Source organism: Diplotaxodon limnothrissa, linkage group LG23, assembly GCF_057381915.1.
Source record: "Diplotaxodon limnothrissa isolate DT_005_m linkage group LG23, D_limnothrissa_male_GT1.1, whole genome shotgun sequence".
NCBI classification, from domain to species: Eukaryota; Metazoa; Chordata; class Actinopteri; order Cichliformes; family Cichlidae; genus Diplotaxodon; species Diplotaxodon limnothrissa.
Genome location: NC_140617.1, coordinates 21,484,852 through 21,509,874, shown reverse-complemented (window position 1 = coordinate 21,509,874; position 25,023 = coordinate 21,484,852). Strand labels below are relative to the sequence as shown.

The 25,023-nt window shown below is 42.2% G+C and overlaps 1 protein-coding gene across 1 annotated transcript in view; it reads left to right on the top strand.

The window, feature by feature from the left end:
• agap1 (ArfGAP with GTPase domain, ankyrin repeat and PH domain 1) overlaps positions 1-25,023 on the top strand; it is a 136,492-nt gene that overhangs the window by 95,525 nt on the left and 15,944 nt on the right. Inside the window, exons 14-16 of the mRNA XM_085348223.1 lie at positions 16,020-16,174; positions 16,740-16,830; positions 18,532-18,754. Coding sequence (XP_085204349.1) covers positions 16,020-16,174; positions 16,740-16,830; positions 18,532-18,754 — 469 coding nt within the window. The remainder of the gene's footprint in view (positions 1-16,019; positions 16,175-16,739; positions 16,831-18,531; positions 18,755-25,023) is intronic.

Genomic DNA, 25,023 nt, shown 5'->3' with positions numbered 1-25,023 from the left:
CGTCTGAGACCAGCCACCCAGACAGCTGCTGGAACAATTGGTTTGCACAACCAAACAATTTCTGCACAAACTGTCAGAAACCGTCTCAGGGACGCTCAACTGCATGCCCGTCGTCCTCATCGGGGTCTTGACCTGACTCCAGCTCGTCGCCGTAACAGACTTGTGTGGGCAAATGCTCACATTCGATGGCGTCTGGCACGTTGGAGAGGTGTGCGCTTCACGGATGAATCATGGTTCACATTGTTCAGGGCAGATGGCAGCTGAGAATGTCCCAGTTCTTGCATGGCCAGCATACTCACATGTCACCCATTGAGCATGTTCGGGATGTGCTTGACCGGCGTATACGACAGCGTGTACCAGTTCCCACGAATATCCAACAACCTCGCACAGCCATTGAAGTGGAGTGGACCAACATTCCACAGGCCACAATTGGCAATCTGATAGACTCCATGCGACGATGTGTTGCACTGCATGAGGCAAATGGTGGTCACACCAGATACTGACCGGTTCTGGGTCCCCAGACCCCCAATAGTGCAAAAAACTGCACATTCCAGGGTGGCCTTTTGTTGTGGGCAGTCTGAGGTACACCTGTGCACTACTCATGATGTCAGATCAGCATCCTGATGTGGCACACCTGTGAGGTGGGATGGATTATCTCAATATAGCAGATGTGCCCACTACCACACATTTGGACTGATTTGTGACCACTGTTTGGGAGGGATGGTTATATTGTGTATCTGGAATGAATTTTAGGTCTCTACGTCCATCCCATGGGGAATGGGAGCAGTAACAAAGGTGTTGCGTTTATATTTTTGTTGAGTGTATAAGAAAACCCTGAACCTTTGTTCATAGTGACATTAGTAGATTATTTGGGACCTAGGCTGGGAAACGCAGTCATGTGATTGTCTGAGATTTTCGACCTCCTCAATGAGGAAAGGATCTCTCCATCCTGTCATTCTCTCAGCCCTTCATCTCTTCACCCTGTTTGGTCTTCCTCTTCTCTTTAAAGTCTGTGGATCAATGAGTGTGTACATGCACAGCAGTAACTCCATATTAGTGAATCCAACAACAGCTGAAAAACCTGCTTTCATATTAATACTGCAGACATTAAACATGAAAAGCATTGTCTTTGGTAATAATTCAGCTGCAGATAACCTGATGAAGCTAAAGTTGATCAGAACAAATCTTAAAGACAGTTACAAAAAGCCAATTAGAGACCTGGTTACTAACTAATGGCTAATTTTGTATATGCTTCTATATATGCTTATATGACAGGTTGGCATCATTTAAGTGCATGGAGACATCCGCCATTTGGCGATCATTGTTGGACAGTTAGAGGAGCAATTCCTTATGAATGTTTGGACTTGGGTTAGATTCGATGTTGAAATTTGTTATTATGTTTAAAGATTTTTGATTTATTGTGGGGGGGGGGGGTATTTTTTCTTTTGTTTATAATAGTCTGTAGAACAACTGAATTAGCTTGAGTCCCATTCAGGGACCGTTCAGCAGTTGTAGCCACATGTGTTGCTATACACCTGTCAGTCAAAGTGGCATTGCACCTTTCAAACTTTAAGCCTTAATACAATTAAAACCGGTAAATTATTTTAAAAATTCACCATCCAGTTATTGTGAAGGAGGAATGTAGCCATAGAACCCCAAACAATTTTTTCTGCTGTGAACATGTGGACATCTTATAATGTGAGACTGATTCACTTTTGGAGGCGGCCTCAAGTGGACATTAGAGGAACTGCAGGTTTTTGTACTTTACTTTTAAGCCTTGGAGTTTGATTCTACTCTGAAACGAGCCCACTTTCTTTTTCTCACAGACTTTCTTTGTATACGTCAGTATCTGAAACTTGGGCCATGCTTAATATATATATTATATACTGTAGTATTATGTTCATGACAAGAAGAACAATAATACGTCTTCTTTATTGATCAAGGAAACTGAATGCAAGAAAACTCTAAAGTAAGCCTTTTACATTGTGGTTTAATGGGTTGTTGCTGATCGTTTCTGCTGAGAGACTGGATCCAATATTAATTTGTTTAGCAGCGTCATATCAAGTGTTTCACACTAAACACAGCAGAAGAAAATTCTTAGTATTAATAAAGTGGCTGGCGTAAAGGAAAAAAAAGAATAAAATATGGATTCATTCATGAATAAAAACCACAAATTAAACTTAAATATATACATTAGAAAGATCTGCTAAACATCAACCTGTGTGTTTCTTTCTGTTCTGTTTCTGCACCACACATCTATGACCTCCGCCCGCTGCTGTATCCTGATTGGCTGATTCCATCCTAAATTCCTCCTCAGTTTATCACCATTATTGATGTTTTTGTGATAATTATCGAGATCTTTTATCACACACACACACACACACACACACAGTAGCTCGTTGAACAGATGTGGCGCAGCAGCAGATGTGTAATGTTCGTCCCTCCATCAGTGAGGTATCAAGCAGCTGACAGGACAAGTGGCTGTCTGAGTGACAGATTGACGCTGCATCTGCCTTCATCTCTGCTCATTTCCATCCCTTTATTTTCCTTTATTTCCTCACATCCACCCTCAATGCTTCCTTTTTCGTTTTCAGTCTCCCCTCCTGGTTCTTGTCCTCATTTCCATCTTCTCCTCTAATCTTGTTCCTCGTTGTTTTGTCTCATCTGTTTCATTCCTCCTTCACTCTGTTTTCCTTATGCTTTACTCCTCCTCCTCCTTTTTTTCCCCCTCTGCAAGCGTTTTATTATCACTTCCTCTGACCGCCACTCGTTATCAGACGCTTCCCGACTCCCTCATCTCGCCCCCACATTAGTCAGCCAGAGAGGCTTAAGTGAAATATTATAAATAATCCAGTGTATTGAAATCTTTTATCAGCTGTGTCACTTTCATTATTCAATAAGCGATTAGTAACAGTCTTCCCAATTTAGCCATTAAGCACTGAGCGTGCTCAGCCGGCCGCTGGCTCACCGCCTGTCACGCCGGGCGGGCGGGTGAAGTATCTTCATGTCAGAGCGAGGCCTGGCGTAATTCATGAGGGGGAACCGCCCTCTGCGGCCGAGCTCCCCCAGGTAGGACCACACCAACACACACACTCGGAGATTCTCACCCTTAGTTTGCTGCACCAGTGGAAGTTCCTGGTGGTGATGGTGATACTTCTACCCACCAGTATCTTTTGTTTCAGATGGGGCTTTTTGTGACCTCTGGCCAGACTAATGTGCGTGACTTTTTAATGACTCACTGACCTGCAGCTCCACCGTATTCACCTGGATTTGGACTTCATGGCTCATGAGGATGTTTTACTACCGTTCTGATGCATTTCAGTTTTCTGTTTTGACCAGGTCTTGGTTTTATTGGTGTATTGACTGGGACTTGTCAGATTCATGAAGATGTTTTTTAAAGGTATTCTTGCGTGTCATCTTTGGTGTACTTCTGGTTCATCCATTGATTCTGACTTCTGTCACGCTTACATTTGGACTAAACCCATGGGATAGGATGGGATAAACCCATGAATGGGTTTTGATTTTCACTTATCTTGATTTTTAAGGGCATTTTTTTAGTGTGTAGCATTTGATCTAGTTTAGTTTAATTAATGCATTCATAGTTTATTGGGTTAGGATTTATGATAGTTGTTTCAGTTTTCTGTTTTAACTTGGTCTTGGTTTTGTTGGTTTTATAGGTGTACTGACAAGGACTTACCAAGTTCACGTCGGTGTTTCTACTCTGATATTTTGGATTTTTGGATCAAACTACGACTTCTTTTGTGCCGTTCTTGCTCATTAGCAGTACTTTGTTTTGTTTTGTTCTTCACAATGCTTTTTTGATTCAGACTTGGTTTTGGCTTATTGTCTTTGGTAGAGTTCTTGTTCATCTATTGATTTTTTTATTTAATTTTTTTGGATATGTGGGGTTTTTTTTGGTTTAGTTCTAGTTTGATTAGTTCAATTTAATGTGTTTCACCGGGGTTAATTGCGAATTACTTCTTTTAGCCTTCAGCTTTAAACATTCTTAGTTTTGTTAGTTCTATCCTTGGTTTGTCAAGTTTATAGGCATTTTTTGACTTATTTTGGTTTTAACTTTTATTCTGAAAATTTTAGCTCAAATGTAGCTCTTCATTTTTACTTGTGGTGGTCTTTGAGTTAGTTCTCTACATTATACATGCTTCCCTTAGGCACACATTTTCACTGCTATGCAGATGACACCCAACTTCTAGCCATGAAGTCAGATAACACACAGCAATTTGTTAAAATGCAAGAATGTCTTACATACATAAAGCTCCTCACACACAAGGTCTTGAATAATCAGGGCTCATCTTATCTTAATGACTTCATAGTACTGTGTGACCCCAATAGAGTGCTTCACTCTCACATTGCAGGCCTACTTGTTGTTCCTAGAGTATTTAAAAGTGTGGGGGGAATGGGAAAAGAATGGGAGGCAGAGCCTTCAGTTTTCAGGCCCCTCTTCTTTGGAACCAGCTTCCAGTTTGGATTCAGGAGACGCACACTATCTCTACTTTTAAATTAGGCTTAAAACTTTCCTTTTTGCTAAAGCATATAGTTAGGGTTTGATCAGGTGACCCTGAATCCTCCCTTAATTATGCTGTAATAGGTCTAGGCTTCTGGGGGATTCCTATGATGTCTGAAGTATTTCTTCTTCAGTCACCTTTTTCACTCAATATGTGTTTATACACCTCTCAGCATTTAATTATTAGTTATTATTAATCTCTGGCTCTCTTCCACACCATGTCTTTGACCAATCTTCTTCTCCTCACCCCCAACTGGTCATGGCAGTTGGTCATCCTCATAATGAGAGCATGAGTGGATCTGCAGCCTCGACACCGGGCTGCCATTTGAGCTTTGAAAGTTGACCTCAGTCTCTTTCGTTCAGCTTCAAAAGTTTGAAGCTGAATCTGTGGCCACATTCCTGAAGTTTAAGTTGAGAAACGGTGGCTTTGATTCCTCACACGGAAAGCTGCTCACAGCTGATGTTTAAGTTGTGTGCGCGCCTCTCAGATCACATTCGTGTGTGACGGTGTCTCAGCTGAAGAGCTTCACCTCATTGTTGTCAGGTGGTCGGTGCACCTGCAGCACGCCGCTCTCTGACTGCTTTATCAAGGCCTTGAATTCCTTTAAAGTCGCAGCTTAATCAGGAAGGTGGGCTCCGCCCTCCGTCACAGGTCAAATAGGGTCAGAGAGGGTCAAACAGAAGGGAAACAAAGAGGGCCTCTGTGGAGGAAAGACCAGGTGGTCCTGCAGTTACCTGTCAGTCACTTTGTTTTAGTCTCTCTCCCTCTGACACAAGTTTATATAGTTTACACAAACATGTTCTTGTGTTGTAAAGCACTTTGTGATTTTTTTTTTTTTTTTATCTGTGAAAAGCGCTATATAAATAAATTTTACTTTACTTACTTATGTTTAAGCTTTTTCAGACAGGTTGGTGAGAAACATTTACAAGATTTTTTAAATGAGACGCACAAAATACAAAGACTATCGTCAGTGCTGGATAGACCTGCTGATGTTTTAACGTTTTCTCCAGTATACAACATGAAGAGTAACAAACTGTTCAAATAAACTTCAAAGCGTTCAAAGATCAAATTAAACATCGACATAGCCTGTACACTCACTACAGCTATAGCCTGTACATACTTATACTATATTCATAACATACCTTCATACCGTGTACATTATAACATCAGAAAGTGAGAAAATGAGGAAAAAGAAAGCAACAAGCTTTCACAAACTTCCACTAATGTACGATTTTTGATATCAGCGAGCTCCAGAGAAACTCTTGCTCCTGGTTCCTCCTTAGATCCCTGATCCCTGAGGAGATGATCCAGCAGGCTACACAACATGGTTTAAACCATGAGTCGACTTAGAGGCAAATAATATCTGAGGTAGACTGAGAGGAAAAACACTTCACGTCCCCCTGCTTTGAAAAAAAGCTCATACTGGAGTAACAGGCTGGATATTCATGTAGGTGGAGTGTAGTGACAGTTTTAACTGAGTCCCATCACTTTGTGGTGTCTTATATCATGAAGCTGCTTCTGCCTCTTGATTCATTTTTTAGCTTTTGTTTTTTATCTCAGATCCATGACTCTGGTCTCTGCTTCAGCCTCTCTGCTCGCGCTCTCGGGGCTCCAACCTGTGACCTTTTTAACACCACCCTGATTCATTCCATCCGTCACTCGCCTCGCCTCCTGTGGCAGATCGAGGAAAACAAAGCGGACTAACATTAAAGTGTCAGCCGCGGCTGTATTTCATCCTCTGCAAATGTTGCTTTGGTGGCAAATGCTCGCAGTAGCCCCAGGGGGGAGTGAATATTACAGAGTTTGCAGAGGTCAAAGGTCACAGAGCTCAAACCTGTGGAAGAATCAGAGCTACAAAGGAGCTACAGAAGTTCAGCGTTTTTATCGTCCCATCATTTGTTGGCACTTAGGTTTGATTTAATGCTTAAAAAAATCACATTATCACAGTTTCGACCATATTTTTTGAAGAATGTTGCCTTTATATTCTGCTAAAGGTGATTAATTAAAATAATTAATCATATCTATGAAATAAGAGATTATACTGAAAACTGTCTAATGCAATTTCAAAGTTTAAGTTGACTTTTGTTTTATTCTATCCAACCAGCAGCTCACAATTCTAAAAAGGAAATAAAAGTTCAAACCTTACACATCACACACTGATATTTCGCTCTAAATTGCCCGCAAATAAGTTTTCTTACTTTCTTGGTTATCTTTTAATGTGAAAATCTCGAGGAAGTGTTGAGTTGTAGCTCAACAGCAGGTTTTTTTGAGGCTCTTGTTGTTTGACTTTCAGTGGGTTTAAAGTGTCATGAATATTTTTAGTTTGGTTATTTTTTTATCAGATAAATGTGAGCAGAAACTTTTTGATTGACATCTTTAGATTTTTTCCAAGTTCTATTTTTTTATTTGTAGTGGATTAAAGATGTACTTTGTTGATCTTTCACGGACTTCCATCCCTTCATTGTGCTTATTGGCTCCTCCCACTTCAGCACCGAGCCACACCCCCTCCATAGCATCCTCTGCACTGCTGGTTTTGACACCTGTCTCTCTCTTTCTCTCCCTCTTCCCCTTTACTGTCTATGTCTTATATTTGTTGTCTCATTCCTAAAATCTGGCCTCACCTCTCCTTTGGTCCTGCATGTTTCATTCCTCATTCATTCCTCTTCTCTTGTCCCTTGTCTCCTTTGTTCCTGTTCGGATCGCCTGTTATCTCTTCTTCATTCCTCTATCATACCCGCTTGACCTGCTTTTGTTATTCCTTCATTCCTTCTTCAATCTTCCTTTGGGTCCCCATTCGATCTTCCTTCATACCCACATTATTCCTGTTTCCTTCCTCGCTGCCGTCTTTTCTCTCTCTCTTCCTGCCGTCGGGGGATGCAGCCAAACGTAAAGCTTGGAAACTAAATCGCGTCTCTAGCCTTCGCAGCATTTACACCAACAGTCTGCAGAACTCAGAAGGTAAAAAAAAAAAACTGCTGTGGTGGGACGGACAGACCCCCAACTGACCTCCACCCTGACCCTCCCACCACTGCAGGGTTGGAGTCCCCTGTGCTGGAGATTTGTGCTTTTGATTCCAGGAATGAATGAGTTGGTGATTTGCAGAAAAAGATGATGAAACTGGGTTTGAGTCACTTACATGTTTAAGCAAGAAGCACTGAGACACTTTTATAACATGAAGGCTAATTCTTTAATGAATCATCAACTTCGATCAAAGAGGGAAAATTAGTTATTAGTGATATTTATAGTATTAGTAGTATAATATATAGTAATATTAAATTATACACCTTTTTTTCTTTTTTTACCAAAATTGAGGTCAGTACAGAGTTTAACACTCATCATGGACCATAACTTGAAAGTGAGCTGCTAGCTGAGCTGTAAACTGAACATGGATTGGTTACTTCTGAAAAAAAAGAAAAACTGAAAAAACCCTGATATAGTTTTAAAAGAAACTAAATATGTTGCTGTAAATTTTATGGATTTATGACTCACATAGTCAGTTTTAAGGTATTTTTGCAGTCAGTATGGGATGTTTGCCCGACTTGGACTCATAGTTAACCTTCCCGTCCACTTTATATCCATGTACAACATGTTGGAATTGCCATTTTAAATCTTTTTCACCACCTCATATGTCTTAATCAATGTGAGAGTAATGCAGTATTGTCCATGGGGAAAAAAAATATTTCTCTAACTTTATAAACCACACAGGGATATTTTCATCCTGCAGTTTGGATGTGTTTCACCTCTAAAGAGTTCTTAGAGTCTTTTTGCTGCAAATCATCCAGTCAGTTCTTTCTCGGTGTGTCCATCTGTGTTTGGTCCAGTGGAGAAAGCATCTGTCTTTCCCTTCCCCTGTATTTCTTTGCCCCACCTGCCTCACCTGTGAGGACACAGCCAACCAAACACCCCCACCCTGGAAGCATGGGCTGTACAGGTGATGATACACCACAATGTGATGTGCGTTTTGTGCGATAGTGTTCCAGAGCATCTTCTGGTGTGATTTCCTCCTTCATGAAGTATGTGCTGTGGTTCGGTTCCTCTCCGTCTTCTGCTCAAGAGCAAAAAAAATAAAAACACAGAGCCACATATTTCTTTCTCTGAGCGACTTCTGAACAATCGGCTGCAATATTTTCCAGGTTATTAATGTTGTAAAAGGCTGCGAATAATATGGGGAGTAATGACCTGTGTCGCAAAGCAATACTGTGTGCGGTGACATTTAAGGCTTTTAATTTGTGTTTCCCGAGGCCCCCTTTTGTCTCCCTCACGCCTCCCCTCTCATTGCACCTCCCGTCCTCCACTCTCAAACACACATACACCTCCCGCTGAGCCTCAACACCTCACACCCCGGATGGATGATAGGCTTGTATGCATGTCCTGCCCCCCACCCCCACCAACCCACCCTCTGCCAATCCCCACCTCCTCCCCCTCTTCCTGCCGCCATTCCTCCCTGCGTCTTGTAAATGCTGTATATTTGGTTTGTTCTTTTCTGCCGTTAAAGGTTGCCAGTGTCAGAGTTCACAAATTGCCTCGGCACCACCTCTCTCTGCTCGAATGTCACCCACAGTAGCCGAGAGCGGTGGCAGTAATTACCCGCACAGTGCGGCGTGGTCGGCGTCCGAGTTTGTGTGTGTTTGTGCTCTCGTGCATACATTTAGACACACGCAGCAGCGAATGGAGAAAGAAAAACACAGGCCGAACAAGGCAAGAAAAGAAATCAGGGAGTTTTTTGAAGATTTCCTCAGAGGATTTAAAATCTCTTTTTATAGCTTAAAGTCACATTTTGTTTCATTTCCAATCTGAATGAGCAAATTAAACTGTCAAGACAAAGACACGATTTTCTAGAAAGTTCTTCAAAAAATAAGCTTGATTGTTTTCGCCTTCAAAGTTTGGGGTTTAAAGTAACTTTGACAGCTAAATGGTCCTTAAATTAGTTAGAAAAATGAGAAATTACCCAATCCAATGTGCTTGGAAGATCCAGTATGATCTTGGAGGTTTATTTTAATCACGTACAGCAGTGTTACCCATGAACGTGCGATGAAAGAGCTTTAGTTATTTTTAGTGAAATGAACTACTACTGTAAAAAGTCTGAAATAAAGTTGAGGAAAGTAAATTCTTAAAAATTGTTTCCACATGCAGCAGTTACTCATCAACACGATCATCACGTATGTGAATCTGGCATTTTCTTACTTTTAGCTCCGTATTTGGTCTCCTCCACTTCCTGAGGAAAATATCTGGCCTTTTATCTGCAACATGCTGCATGTTCTGCGACAGCTTTGGACATATTTTGTTCCTGATTTGTTTTTAGACACTTAGCATTATTTTTGTGAAGATTTATCAACTTTACTTGTCTCTTTTTACACTTTCTAGTCATACAGTGGTCTCTCGTTTATCGCGATAATAAGTGAAATAAGTGAAATCTGCAAAGTAGCCAACTTTATTTTTTATAATTATTATAGATGTATAAGGCTGTAAAACCCCTCACTACACACTTTATACACTTTTCTCAGTCAGGCATGAACATTTTCACACTTTTCTCTGTTGTCTAAACACTCTCAAAGTTTAAAACTTGTAGAAAAATAAGTCCAGTATTATAGAATGAAACCAAAGGCACCTGCAGGTGATGGCGTTTCGTCGAAATTCTTGTGTTTGTTGGGGAGAAAACTTACAAACGCACAGTACAGCACTTCAGAGTCACACTGCTAGCGATCGAGATTGATGTAAATTTGACAAGCTGAACGCATTCTGTACTGTACAGGAGGCACGGCACAAGATTGATTGACGTTGGTCTACAGCCTATCAGGACGCAGAACACAATGCGCTGTTTAAAAAAAAAAAAAAAAAGCATGCAAAATTGCACCAAAAAAATTCAACAAAACAGAGAGGCCGTGAAAGGTGAGCCGCGTTGTAGCGAGGGACCACTGTATTGCTTGCATCTTTTTGTGTTAATTTTTTGGACATTTTGTTATTTTTATGACACTTAAGTAATATTACATATTTATTAACATTTACTAACACTAACAGCAATTTCTTTGTATTTTACAGCAATTTTAGTTGTAGTTCAGAGATTTTTATCATCTTTTTCCAATTTATGTTGTCATTTTATTCCTATTGCTTTTTTTCATAATTTTCTAAAATATTTCTCAGGGAGTTCATTCCAAACTAATATAAAATAATGTTATTATTTTATTGATATTTTCTTATATTTTTAAAACTTGTTATATTTTCTCCTTTTTTAGAAGACAATGTGAACATTGAACACTTTTATTATCCTCTGCCCCTCGGCCCGTTTGCAAATTGAAGCTGCACATTCTCAGCATTAATTAAGCTTCATTAATGTTAAAGGTAATTAATTTTAGTCCTTGCACTTACATTTTACTTCTAGCTCCTCACCCTGGATATAAAGCAGCTAAAAGCTCCACGTTTCATATTTGACCTATTGAATATAGTTTCCATTTCTAGTTTCTATCATAATATAATCCAGTGAATATCTTTTGGTCTCCACCTCCTCCTGAGCTCTGACATCCTGTTTCTTTTAGCTGTTGGCTGCTCAGAGAACTGAAACTATGAGCTAAAAGAGACTAAAAAGCTCCACAGAGTAATTTTTCTACCATGCTTTAAGATTAGTGTTGCTACTGAGGTCCAGGCAGGGGTTTCATAGTAAAAGTGGGTGGTGGGAGTGGTTCTTTTCCCCCCTGATTTTATTCATTAGCGGGCTTAGTGCGCTGGGTCAGCATGCAGCATTTAAATCCAGAAACACCGTTTAATTTACGCTGCAGAGAGGCAGAGCCTTTCTGGATTGTTGGTTTCCATAATTGTCAAGCAGCCTCCACCCCTCCCCTTCCCCCTGAAAACAGAGAATCATGGGAATTTAATTATGATGGGATTCTGGCTCTTGACCCTGCAGGGCTGAGGCGGTGCTTGATGGGTGAGCCGTCATTTAGAACGAAGAGGCACCCGGTGTTCACCCAGGAGCTCCGAACACACTCCCTCCCTGCATTATGTACAGTTTGCCCTTCATCAGACACACGTTCATACGCAGAGCTTCGACTTCCTCTGGTCTGAAGATAGTTTGATGATGGTAGCACCCGCTCTGAAGTCACGCAGTGTCCCCGTAAATCATGAAGGACAGCAACAGGTGCTCCTAAAATAAAACTCATGTTTTTATGCAATCAAGTTAATAATCAAAGGTCAATAAGCTCCAGGCTATGAATCAGGATCGAGCACTGTGTGAAACTCTGGATGTTTTTCTATGTTTTTGGAGGTTTAATTTAGTTTAAGTGAAATTATTATAAGTGCTTTATCTTCAATATTTCTCGTGATAATCTGGGGCCCTTTTTTCTATTTTTTTCCTGCTTTTTGGGACAATTCTTCTTCTTAGACACCAAAATAAATGTTTTCCATAAAATGTATTTATATTAATGTATCTTTTAAAGAAAAGTAAAAAAGGGTTTTTTTGACACCTTTTTCTGTCATTTTGTTTTTAAATTCTTTAAAATTTTTTATTTTTCCAATTTTTTGTATTTTAAAAAAGTTTTTTTAAATATATTTTTTAGAAATATTAGTTTGACCAGTGTTTTCTTCCTCTTTGTATATCATTTTACAGATTTTGTTTATTAATGGTTATTAATATAAAGTAACTGGAATTTTTTGTCTAGCTTTCTTCAGATTTTATTTATATTTTTCAAACAAGTTTTCAGACATTTGTGGGGTGAATTTTTCTTTCCTTTAGCTGCTTTTTGAACATTTTATTATTCTCAACTCATTTTCAGTTTGGACCTGCAGGTTTTAATTAGGCTTCATTAATGTTAATGTTGATTAATTCGGTCACTTCCTCTAAAAACTTATTTCTGGATCCTTTCCCAAAAACATCACCTGGAAAAAAGCAGCTTGAAGCTCCACTTTGGTAAAAATGTCCAGCTTTTTTCCACTGTGAGAAAACCTTTTATTAAATATTTTCCTTCACAGTTTGTCCCTCTCGTTTCACTGCTTTCATGAGAAAAGTTCAGTCTCATCATTGTTTCTCTGAATCTCTGCGCTCAGCGGCTGGTTTACTGCACAGATCGGTTTAACCTTGATCCGTTAGCCGGCCCTTGTAAACAGTAGTTTTAATTAACGTGAGCTCATCCGACTCGGGCCGTCAGCTGCCTGCAGCAGCTCACAGATGAAAACGATCCTCGGTTATCTCTAGTAGAGAAACTTTGGAGAGCAAAGGTGTTTTCAATCTCTTCATCTGGAAGTGCGGGGCTTCCTCAGCCCGCCGTTCGCCTCGGGGCGCTTCCTTCCATCCTTACCTTCCGTCCTTCCTCTCCTCGGACAAGGCCATTGATTATCCAGAGCAGAGCCGGAGGGGAGCTTCGGCTCTGCTGCTCTGAGACGATCCCAATTAGCCAAATGACTGGAGTTGAGGAGGAGCAAATGGTTGTTCCCTGGCGGGCCGGCCGTGACCGCTCTCCGACTGATTAAACCCCTCATCATCATCTTCTTCTTCTTCTGCTGCCGCCGCTCGTCATGAACGGCTGCTTCCAGAAACCCTCGCCCGTGTTGTGAGTGATTACCGAGCTCACTGCTGAGATTTTGTCTGAGCCCGACGCCGCGCAGGTTTGGATGGAGGAAAGCATTTCCGGGTCACACCAGCAGAGACGGTGGAATCCTGGGAATTATCAGGCACGCTGGAGGCCATCCTTTGATTAAGTGATTACCCGGTGTCGCCTCCTCTTCCCTGCTGATCGGGGTTAATTGTAAACAGAAGCTGCTTGTAGTCTGATCTGCTGTGGTGATGATACTCAGCCCCCCTCCCATCCCGTCTGTGCGCCCTAACAGTTTCCAAATGTGGCTGACATGTCAACGAACAAATGTGAACATCTGTGGCGAGGCATGGAAGCAGTCGTACAGAAACACAGAGGATTTTCAGCTCCACGAGGTTTACTCAGAAATCCAATCAAATTTTACAGGGAGTGCAGAATTATTAGGCAAGTTGTATTTTTGAGGAATAATTTTATTATTGAACAACAACCATGTTCTCAATGAACCCAAAAAACTCATGAATATCAAAGCTGAATGTTTTTGGAAGTAGTTTTTAGTTTGTTTTTAGTTTTAGCTATTTTAGGGGGATATCTGTGTGTGCAGGTGACTATTACTGTGCATAATTATTAGGCAACTTAACAAAAAACAAATATATACCCATTTCAATAATTTATTTTTACCAGTGACACCAATATAACATCTCCACATTCACAAATATACATTTCTGACATTCAAAAACAAAACAAAAACAAATCAGCGACCAATATAGCCACCTTTCTTTGCAAGGACACTCAAAAGCCTGCCATCCATGGATTCTGTCAGTGTTTTGATCTGTTCACCATCAACATTGCGTGCAGCAGCAACCACAGCCTCCCAGACACTGTTCAGAGAGGTGTACTGTTTTCCCTCCTTGTAAATCTCACATTTGATGATGGACCACAGGTTCTCAATGGGGTTCAGATCAGGTGAACAAGGTGGCCATGTCATTAGTTTTTCTTCTTTTATACCCTTTCTTGCCAGCCACGCTGTGGAGTACTTGGACGCGTGTGATGGAGCATTGTCCTGCATGAAAATCATGTTTTTCTTGAAGGATGCAGACTTCTTCCTGTACCACTGCTTGAAGAAGGTGTCTTCCAGAAACTGGCAGTAGGACTGGGAGTTGAGCTTGACTCCATCCTCAACCCGAAAAGGCCCCACAAGCTCATCTTTGATGATACCAGCCCAAACCAGTACTCCACCTCCACCTTGCTGGCGTCTGAGTCGGACTGGAGCTCTCTGCCCTTTACCAATCCAGCCACGGGCCCATCCATCTGGCCCATCAAGACTCACTCTCATGTCATCAGTCCATAAAACCTTAGAAAAACCAGTCTTGAGATATTTCTTGGCCCAGTCTTGACGTTTCAGCTTGTGTGTCTTGTTCAGTGGTGGTCGTCTTTCAGCCTTTCTTACCTTGGCCATGTCTCTGAGTATTGCACACCTTGTGCTTTTGGGCACTCCAGTGATGTTGCAGCTCTGAATTATGGCCAAACTGGTGGCAAGTGGCATCTTGGCAGCTGCACGCTTGACTTTTCTCAGTTCATGAGCAGTTATTTTGCGCCTTGGTTTTTCCACACGCTTCTTGCGACCCTGTTGACTATTTTGAATGAAACGCTTGATTGTTCGATGATCACGCTTCAGAAGCTTTGCAATTTTGAGACTGCTGCATCCCTCTGCAAGATATCTCACTATTTTTGACTTTTCTGAGCCTGTCAAGTCCTTCTTTTGACCCATTTTGCCAAAGGGAAGGACGTTGCCTAATAATTATGCACACCTGATATAGGGTGTTGATGTCATTAGACCACACCCCTTCTCATTACAGAGATGCACATCACCTAATATGCTTAATTGGTAGTAGGCTTTCGAGCCTATACAGCTTGGAGTAAGACAACATGCATGAAGAGGATGATGTGGACAAAATACTCATTTGCCTAATAATTCTGCACTCCCTGTAACGCCGAGCTCCCATTACTGACTTTTCTAACGGTTTCTACTCACCTCATCATAAGAGATCTGAGGAAGACTCCAGCATGCAGCTGGAAGCTCACCTCATGAGTCATCTGAAGTTTGAAAAAAGCTTTGAAGAGCTAAAAAGTGGATCTTTTAGTCTTTGAACTCAAGAATTAATTCATGTTTATTTAACAGGAAGTGAAAATTGGTGAAGGTTTTCAAATCTAGTCTGAATATCCTGTTTATTCTAACAGTCGATACGTATTGATGTGGCTCAGTCTGTTAGCTCAGTTACTGTTTTAAAGATCAGCTGGAGAGGTCTGTTGGTTACTGCTCATTTCTGGTATTTTATGTAGTTTAGCTGTAATTTCTTTTCTAATTTTGTGACATTTTTTGAGGTTTTTATACATTTTATTGCAGTAAATCCCATTAGAACTGTCTCAGTGTGGAGACTTTATTTGAATTTACTAAAATGTGATTTTGAGTGAACGGTCCCATTGATGTGTGACTCTGCAGACATGTTGTCAAACCTCGCTGGTGCTGCTTTAAAAAGTGTCCTCGACCCTGAATCCACACAACAGGCTCGCACATACTTGATGTAATTGGCTCCTGATTGTCCCATTAACCTCTGAGGGGGTTCTGTGTAACAGATCCATATGCACCCCCCCCCCCCCTCCAGCTGGCCCTGATTGTAATGACTGGCCTCTCCTGCTGACATGTCTGCAGAGAAGAGGGCAGGATGGTCCAGGGACCCTTAATTTGGGTGATATCCTGGCTACAGGGGGCGGGGTCATGTAGGTCAGTAGAACAGGTGTCCTGTCAAACAACGTGAGAGAGAGTTGGTCGTTACAGCCCTCAGCTGAGCATCCACACGTTGTTCTTATTTTTAAATTCTGCTTGGCGACTGTTTGATGACGAAGCTTTTGAATCAAAATGGTCAGAGTAAGGTCAGGATGTGTTTTCATCTCTCCCTCTCTCTCTCTCTGACAGAACAAGAGGAGAACTTTGAGTTCACCATCGTGTCGCTGACGGGGCAGACGTGGCACTTTGAAGCCACTTCCTACGAGGAGCGAGATGCCTGGGTTCAGGTCATCGAGAGCCAGATCCTGGCGAGTCTGCAGTCGTGCGAGAGCAGCAAGAACAAGGTGAGCCGAGTTCTCCTGGAGCCTTTCAGTCTCTTCATCGCACCATTTTCACATTTGTCCACATCAGGACCAACAAACATGCGAAATCGCCCTTTAATGCACACAAACACACACACACGCGTTCACTCACATAATTAGAAAATAGCAATTACTGTAGCTCACATTGAGCCTCAGCCATTGCCATTTTCCACCTGCAGCAGGCGGCTGCGTCTCATTCGAGGCCTGATGTGTTTACGCCTCAGGCTCTCAGCCTTTTTATTGCCCTCCCACCCAAAAAGAAAGAAGAAGAAAAAAGACGCCGGCCCCCCCTCCCTTCACCAATTCCATTTGTGTATCGTGTTGTTCCTTCACTCTCCGACATTGATGCTCATAACCCAAAACAGCAGCGACTCACATATGCTCAGTGTTTTAAACATTTTTAGCCTAATTGAGAGACAGCGCTGTCAAGAACACGAGGTTGATCAGTGTTTAAATCCTATTTTTTTCTCCCTCAAACTGTAAAGTAAACATTTAGTCAAGAAAAGACGTGAGCCAGAACTGTTTTTTTTCTTCTTCTTTGTTTCAGTCTCGTCTGACAAGCCAGACAGAGGCGATGGCTCTGCAGTCGATCCGAAGCATTCGAGGGAACGGTCGCTGTGCCGACTGCGACACACCGAGTCAGTACAAACCACCCACAGTGTCAACAAAACCTTCACTAACACAACCATTACCCTTCAGTTTACTTCCTAAAAATAAACCATCAGACAGGTCAAGAAAGATGATTCTTAGGGTTCACGCAAGAATGCCTTCTGAGTATCTTCTTAATGGTCAGAGTTAAACTAGACTGAAAGGATTAATTATGTGTAAATGTGACACCATCCAAGAATGGGTCCAGTTATTTCAAGGAGTTGCATAATTTAAGTCCAATTCCTGAAACTCCGTCCATCCTTTAGGTTGTTGTGCAGGATGTTCAGCCTCTCACTGTCCAACTTAGGCTACGTTCACACTGCAGGTCTTAATGCTCAATTCCGATTTTTTGATCAAATCCAATTTTTTCTGTCTGCTTGTTCACACTACAAATAAAATGTGACAGCAAACGCGCTCTAGTGTGAACGCTCAAAGCGGCACGCATGCGCAAAAAAAAGACGTCACACACAACGCACTCTGTTTAGACCCAAACCAAACAGTATTATTTGAATGATGGCCGTTAATATAAAGACTTGTTTCGGACTTTACGTTTCCCAATTTTGCTTTAAGTTATAAAGTTATTTTGTTATTTACATATGGCCTAATAATTATCCTTATTGCTGTTTTAGAGAGGAGCGGTACTTCAAAGGATAGTTGCTGATTTCTGTCAGAATCTGCAACTATCTATGTACTATGTACTTATACAGTACAAATAAAATGTTCACGTTTCTCCAACGTTGTCTTCCCAACACTTTCACTAACATCTACACGGGATGACCAGGAAGCGTTCACGATGTCTTCTCGGTCGCTTCTCCGGTGCTGATAATTGGCGTCTGTCTTGTGTCACTGACGTAAAAGACGGATTTAATGCGACATGACCGTTCAAACAGCAGTCGCTTTCTAAAACATCAGATATGTATCGGATTCAGTACCACAAATGAAAGTGACCCAGATCCGATTTGAAAATATCGGATTTGTGCCGTTCACACTGTCATACCATGATCGGATATGGGTCGCATAGGGTCAAAAAAGTCGGATTTGATGCGCTTTTGCCTGCAGTGTGAACGTAGCCTTAGAGATGCAATCTCTCCCAGCAAGCAGGCCAATATTGTGAGCTTTTCTCAGATCATAATTCTTACAAATGCTCTTTTTGCCCATTTTTGAGACAATAGGAAGGAAGAATACAGTAATGCCTACATTCTTTCTTTATCACGTCACATTTAAACCGAAACCAAAAGAAAGAACTTAAGATATAAAATGACGGAGGTCATTTCCAGTTTTGTCCATTTGTTCCCGAATTCGATTTTTTTCGGATTTCAGTTATTGATTACAGACCAAGAAGGTCTGTAATGATGACCAAGGTCTAAAATTCTTCTAGCCTTGTTAGCCACCTTCTACCTACAAATAAAGAGCAATGATTGTCCGGTGCTGGCTTTTACCAACTGTTTAAATTTCATGTCTTGATCTTCCTCTGTAAACACAGTTTAAATAGATAAACTTCCTCATTGACCTTTAAAATAAAGGTTGTTTATCCAGAATTCTTACTTTTTAGGAACCCTTTTAATAATCTTTGTTTGTTATAACATATTTACATACATATTTATATACATAAACAATTAAACCGAAGTTCTCTTTTTTTTTTCCCCAAAAAGGGTATATTGTCTTTAATAGAGTGAACTTGTCTCCTTCAGACCCGGACTGGGCAAGTCTGAATCTTGGGGCCCTGATCTGCATTGAGTGCTCGGGAATCCACAGGAACCTGGGCACTCACCTGTCCAGGGTTCGCTCTCTAGACCTGGATGAGTGGCCGCTGGAGCTCATCAAGGTGATGTCGGCCATTGGCAACGAGCTGGCCAACAGCGTGTGGGAGGCCAACGCTCAGGGACGCCTTAAACCTGGACCGGACGCCAGCAGGTAGGAAATGTAGAAAACATCTAAGGAAAAGAGTTTGGCTCCACTGGGAGGTTTGAATTGGAAGTGTAGTCTGAAGGAATGACGAGATTCTAAAGATGACTGTGGTTGTTTCTGGTGCAGCAGGAAGTGACAGGATTACATCGAAGCTACAGGGAATAATTTCTCATAATCTCTCATCTCTCAGGTCAGGGCAGCAGTCCTGACGTTGCTTATTGGTTGGAAGTACTACTGTTTTTAAATAAATAGTGAATAGACGAGGACCCAGACATGAGCCTTGTGGAACGCCATTTCTAAAACTGTCTCCAAGAGAGAAGACATTCAGCAAAAACTTTACTTCCTATAAAGTGAGTCATTGTTGTGCTAGATCTTAGATCTCATTTTTTGTATATTGAAAGTTGGATATCAGTGCAGTGCTGCCAGCTGCAGGCAGGGAGCAGTGTTTCAGTGTGTGGCTCAGCAGGGTTCACACTGAGTGTGTTGATATTGACAGAAATGTCACACAATAAAAAGCCCACCTCTGTGTGTGCACTGTCTTGTAGACTACAGGGGATAGTAACAAATCGGTGAACTTCAGCGTGACGTTGGTGTTGATCAGCATGTACCTGCATGTTTGTTTGTGTGTGTGTGTGTGCGTGCATGCTGTGTAATTATCGGATGCTGCAGCCCTGGGAAGCCAGCAGCCATCATAACAAATTAGAGCTGACTGCCATCCGCATGAAGATCGACTTCCCCGTCCTCCCCCCCTCCACTCGCCCCCCTGACGCTCATTAGTCAACAGAAGCACTTTATAATTACTCCCCTCCAACACACACTGATGCACACTCACTTATATATACACAAACATTTTTACCCTACATGCACCGAGACAAAACAAATACATGTAAACAAATGAATATTAAAAGCAGTGTTCCTTTAGTGAGTCCAGCTATCCGAAATATCTTCAACATGCCAACTCAAGCAGCACAACAACTGTATGAAAACTGTACACACAGCTATACTTTCTGCTGTGCTTTTTTGAGATTTAGTGCTTGTGTCACTTATTACTCGTCCTCTTAACAAAGGTTTAAATGTGTCAGACTTAATTGTATTAATTTCAGAGAAAATATAAATTCCTGATCGTGGACCCATCATCCTAATCAATTAAACATACATTGAGCTGAAACTGCAATGCAATCACAGTAACAAAATTTACAAAGTCCTTCATATTTTCAGCTAACAGAGAAACTTGAAGGATTTTATTCTTGATTACATTTATGCTTAACTAGTTGATGGTTTGGGGGTTTTTTCTGCTAAAAACAAAAGCAGACAAAAATATTCATGCAAGATCTTCACAGCCTAGTAATAAGACTTGAATCTCAGGTTAGTGTGCATGAGAAATCAAATTTTCAGTATAAAAACAATGTAAACGTACTCACAATAATTTTTAAATAACTACATTAAAGCCAAATTAATATCAGTAAGAATTAAAGTGATGCGAGTGAATACAGCACTTAAAAATATGTATACAATAAATCAAAATCCAGGTTAAAGTTGGACATAAAAACACAAGGAGATGCCTACAGTCAATATATTTGAGTTCAGCTTTACGACTGTATCTGCTTAGCTGAATACACACAACACAAAAACACACACACTCACTCACACTGAGCGATCCTTGGATATCGACGTGCCATTAGCCCTCCTCCATCAGGGCACTAATGCTTTTATTGTTGCTCATGTTCCTATTTATTTATGAATCTGAAGCATGTTTCCCCCTGAAGAGATTAGAGGAGGAGGTCAATATTATCTCAATTAACCCGCGACGCTCCACTGCAGCTCCATCTCTCTCCTCCCCTCTCTCCCCCATCGCTGTCCTGTCGATAGTATTTATCAGTCCATTCCTTAAGTGGCTCGCTGTTTGTCGTTTCCCCTCCATAAATCCTGGTTTTCTTTCTATCTTTACTCCTCCTTCTCTGATTTTTCCATCGTTTCTCCACCTCTGACTGCTATTTTTTACCCTGTGACTTCTACACCTTCTGTGACTGGCTTTTTTTAGTCCTGCATTTCACCTCTAAGATTACACAAAGGCTATTTTAACCCTCCCGATGTTAAAGCTGGAAACCTGTTTTGTTCTGGGCACTCAAAAATTACTCAAGATTTAATTATTAACCCTCTAGTAAGACATTCACCTAATAATTGTTTATTTTCCTATTGTATTGTACTATTAGTCTAAACAAAATAAGCAAATGAAAAGACACTTTTTCAAAATTATAAGTCAGGGTGTTGTGTGAAATTTTTACACTGATAGTGGCTACTATAAGGTTGTTTAACAGCATCTGTGTTTCCAAATCCACACCTGAATTTTTCTTAAATTTTCTCACAGGTTTTTTTAAACTTATGTGTATAACAGGATGTAGTTGAAGTGCTAAAATGCTGCCTTTGTCCCTCATCATAGTAGTATTTATCCATGGAGGGGTCTCTCACACGTTCCCTGAGACACAGTGGGAGGAAGGCGTGGAGCTTTTATGACAGCTTTATGGAGTGCCAGTGACGGTCTATGAAATGATATGTAGAAGCTGTGTCACCGAGGTTGCATTCACTCAACGCCTACTGCTCCTCTGAAATTACAAACCATCGCTGGGGTTACAGGCATGTAACTGCTGATAAATACAAACCAATACAGTCGCACTAACAACACAAAACTTGTGTGGAGGGGGTTAAAAAACATCATATGCTATGCTAACCATCAATGATATTTTCTTAGCCTTCAAGAGAGTATCAGCTGCATATAAATATAGTAGAAATTGATAATTACCTTGATTTGTCAAAGGGTGGTCTTGCTGGAGCCACTTAACATTATGTTTTATTCCTCTGGGCACCCATTTAGGTAAAATTTTTAACTGTTAGATTTAAATAGAAGTCCACAATAACATGGGGGAGAAGCTATTGAGAACTGGTACATATTTGCCTTCTCAGATCACACGATTCTGGCACAACTTCACTTCATGGAGAAGAGCAAGCATGTAAAAATCCTGAAATTCTAACATTTGTGCTATGAAGAACAACTTCATTGCTTGACCAACATGTCCTGTCCTGTAGCCTTCGAAGGAAGAGTCGATCAGATTAATGAAATGTTGTAGTTAAACTGTGTAACTTCAGAAAATAGTGTAAATGTGGCCAGATTTGAGTTACACTCAAAAGTAAATAAACCTAAAATCGACATGAGGATGAGGAGTTGTGGAGCCCCACTCTGCTGTTGACATATTTACCATTTTTGGTATGGAAATGCATCTACTTACATCATTTAGTGGCTTAACGTCCTCTTGCATTGTGCACTAAATTACTGCAAATATGTGAAAACATCATCCAAATCATAAATCTCTCCACATTCAACAAGAACCGTGACTAAAACCTGTGTAAAAGAAGAGGAATTGGTTGAGGAACGAGACAAGGCCGGCAGAGGCTTTGTCCAGGCAGCAGGAGGGATGGGAGGGAGAGTAAGGGAAGAGGAGGTTGGGAGGGGTGGCTGATAGATGGAAAAATGCCCTCCCCTCGTGGTCTCTCAAGTGAGTAATAGAGGCCGAAATTTCATTTTGCAAGTGGCTGATTTAATGATCCAAAGGGTAATTAATGGCCTGATTATCTTAATGTTAAATATGGCCAGCAGCAATTACGCTGACCTCCTGTCTGTCAAGGTCTGGCCCCCCACTCTCGCCTCCCAATTAGGTCCTGTTTGGAGGTTTGGTGGGGGGGGGTGGAGAGAAGGAGGAAGAGTGAGAATTAGAGGAAAGGAAAGGAATGGACGGAAGAAAGAGGAAGCGTGTAGAATGGCAGAACAAGAGGGAGGTACAACGAAAGGTGAGGGGAAGATAGGTAGAAAACAAAGAGGAGGCAGAAATTTGGAGGGAAAAAAGAAGTGATGCTGGGAGGAGGTTGGATGGATGAGAAGAGGAGGCGCATTAGTATGACCGTCAGTATTAAACTCCTCCATTTTTTTTCTCTCCTCCCCTCCTCTGTCAACTCCCCCGGTGGACCGGAGGGAGGAATTATGTTCGGAGAGATCGCGCCTCACCTCCGTGGCGTCGCCCCCCCATCCAATGAGATATGTGACAGGGCCGAGCCCCGCCATCTCCAGCTGTTGTCATCATCTCTTTATCTTCCCCGGTTCGTCCTCCTCCCCGCGCGTCTGCCCACAGCGACGGCTGGTCCAGGTCTCATTAACATCAGCGAGTCGCGGTGAGGATGAGGAGCGAGTACTGTCGCTGCTAATCGTTTTAGGGCTGGAGCTCATCGCGCCGAATGCAAGGTCTTGCCACGTCTGCTCAGCGCTGCAATGCTTCACAGTGAGGGGAGATACTTGTTGACGTGCGTCGCTCGCAGTGGCAAAGAAGGGAACAGGGCAGGTTGGGTACAGTGTGGATGAACACCAACTGTGCCAGCTCTGCTGCGCCAGAGGGATCCTGTTAGAAGTATTTATTTTCTTGCTGCTCACAAACCACAAAAAGGCTCCGTTGTCCTCTAAACGTTCCAATTAACCTCTGGCTGCCCCGCGGTCAGCCGTCATCACCTCAGCTGGCGTGGTCGCCCGGTGCCACGGCCCAGCTGAGGCCACCGCTGAAGGGGCTGCTAAGTTTGGGCTCTCTGCCCATCCCGGAGCACCCACAGGGGCCTCGCAGGCTCCGTCGACACTGCTGCCGCAACACCCCAAGTCTCCGGTTCTCGGCGCCGCGGCTCATTGTTTTAATTACGTGTCAAGTGGCGCATCAACACCAGCACCTTAGGCCTGCTCGGGCTCAGCGTGTTAGCAGGCCTGAGCGGACAGCAAGTGACAGCACCGCTAATCCAAGCTCCTGGCCACTGGACTGGGAAGGTGATTGCTGGCAACATGGTTGGCGGCTCCCTCCCTCCCCCTCCACCGTTACTTCTCTCACGCCAACTGCTGACCTTTGGTAGTCTGTCGCAGAGGGTCAGCGTCTTCCCCTGTTTATGTACACACACACACACACATCTGAGTATGCTCAAAGCCTGTGTTCATTGTTTCACTGAGATCTTCTGCTGAGATGGAGATGATAAACCAAACGCTGTCCAGTGCTTCCAGTCAGTTACCTGCAGCCATACTACCAGCAGTATATGCGCCTCTGAATCATGAATCATGGTGATATCAAGGATTCAAACAGGTTTATTATTACTATCAATTCACTGCTCGTTAACAGATTTTAAAAAAGAGTTTACGTCCTGCTGAAAGCCGTCACATCAGTTTTCAGTGTGAACAACAGGGGGAGGCAGAGGTATGTAGATGCTGGGGAGCCACACCTTAATTAGACAGTAGAAAAATGAGTATGAATGAGGTCGGCAAAAGGATGAACTCGCAGGGCCATGCATCGCGGTGCCGCCACGCACTTAACATCGGGGCCCGCATGACAAATGCGTGGCCAGTAATAATTCAGCAGCAGGTCTGTCGGCGCTGGGAGCCAGGAGAGGGGAAAGAAAAAGGGCCCTTTATGGGAACAGATTAGTCTTGTTCCCCCCTAAGAAAAGGCCAGCGCTAACAGATTTAAAATTAGACCGGGGGCTTTTAATCTGGACCGGGGTGCAGGTGCAGCGGGCGGCCCGACAAGGCAGCAGGATTGGGCTCAGGGGACCAGATGGGGCGACCAGGAGGAATGGGGCAGCCACATCACAACATAATTGCCCCCCAGGGTCAGAGCCAGTGGTGGGGAGGAGGGGACAGCCCTGCTTCATATCCCATAAAACCCAAACTGATATCCTCCACTCACACACACACCTCCCCCTCTCTACTGTGTGATCATAACACAGATTGGACTGGTGTGATTTGAGATGGACACATGCAGATCAGATGGTGATACAGGACGATTTGAAGTTATTAATTACAGCCAGTCACTGATGGAGGTCCTTAGCCTCCCTCGGGTGTCAGAGGTGTTTGCGGCCACCTCATTTTAATTCATGTTGGCGGTTCATGCATAAAAACACAAAAGATTATCACATATTTCTATTATTCATCAGCTCTTTTTAAGGAATAGGGGCAGTTTGAAATTTTTGTTAATTTGTTGTATGTTAGCCTCATTTTGCTACAGAAACTGCTGACTGACTGACTGAGTGCTGTTGAGCTTAGGGGCTCCAAACAGGGCCGAGTACAGCCTGCTCTGTTAGTGGACTTTTGGCCAAAGTATATGAGACTTCAGTTGAAATGTAGCATCGATTTTCTGAACCAAACTCAATCCAAACCCTAAACATTTGCCCATAGTTCAAATTTTCTATCATATTTAATT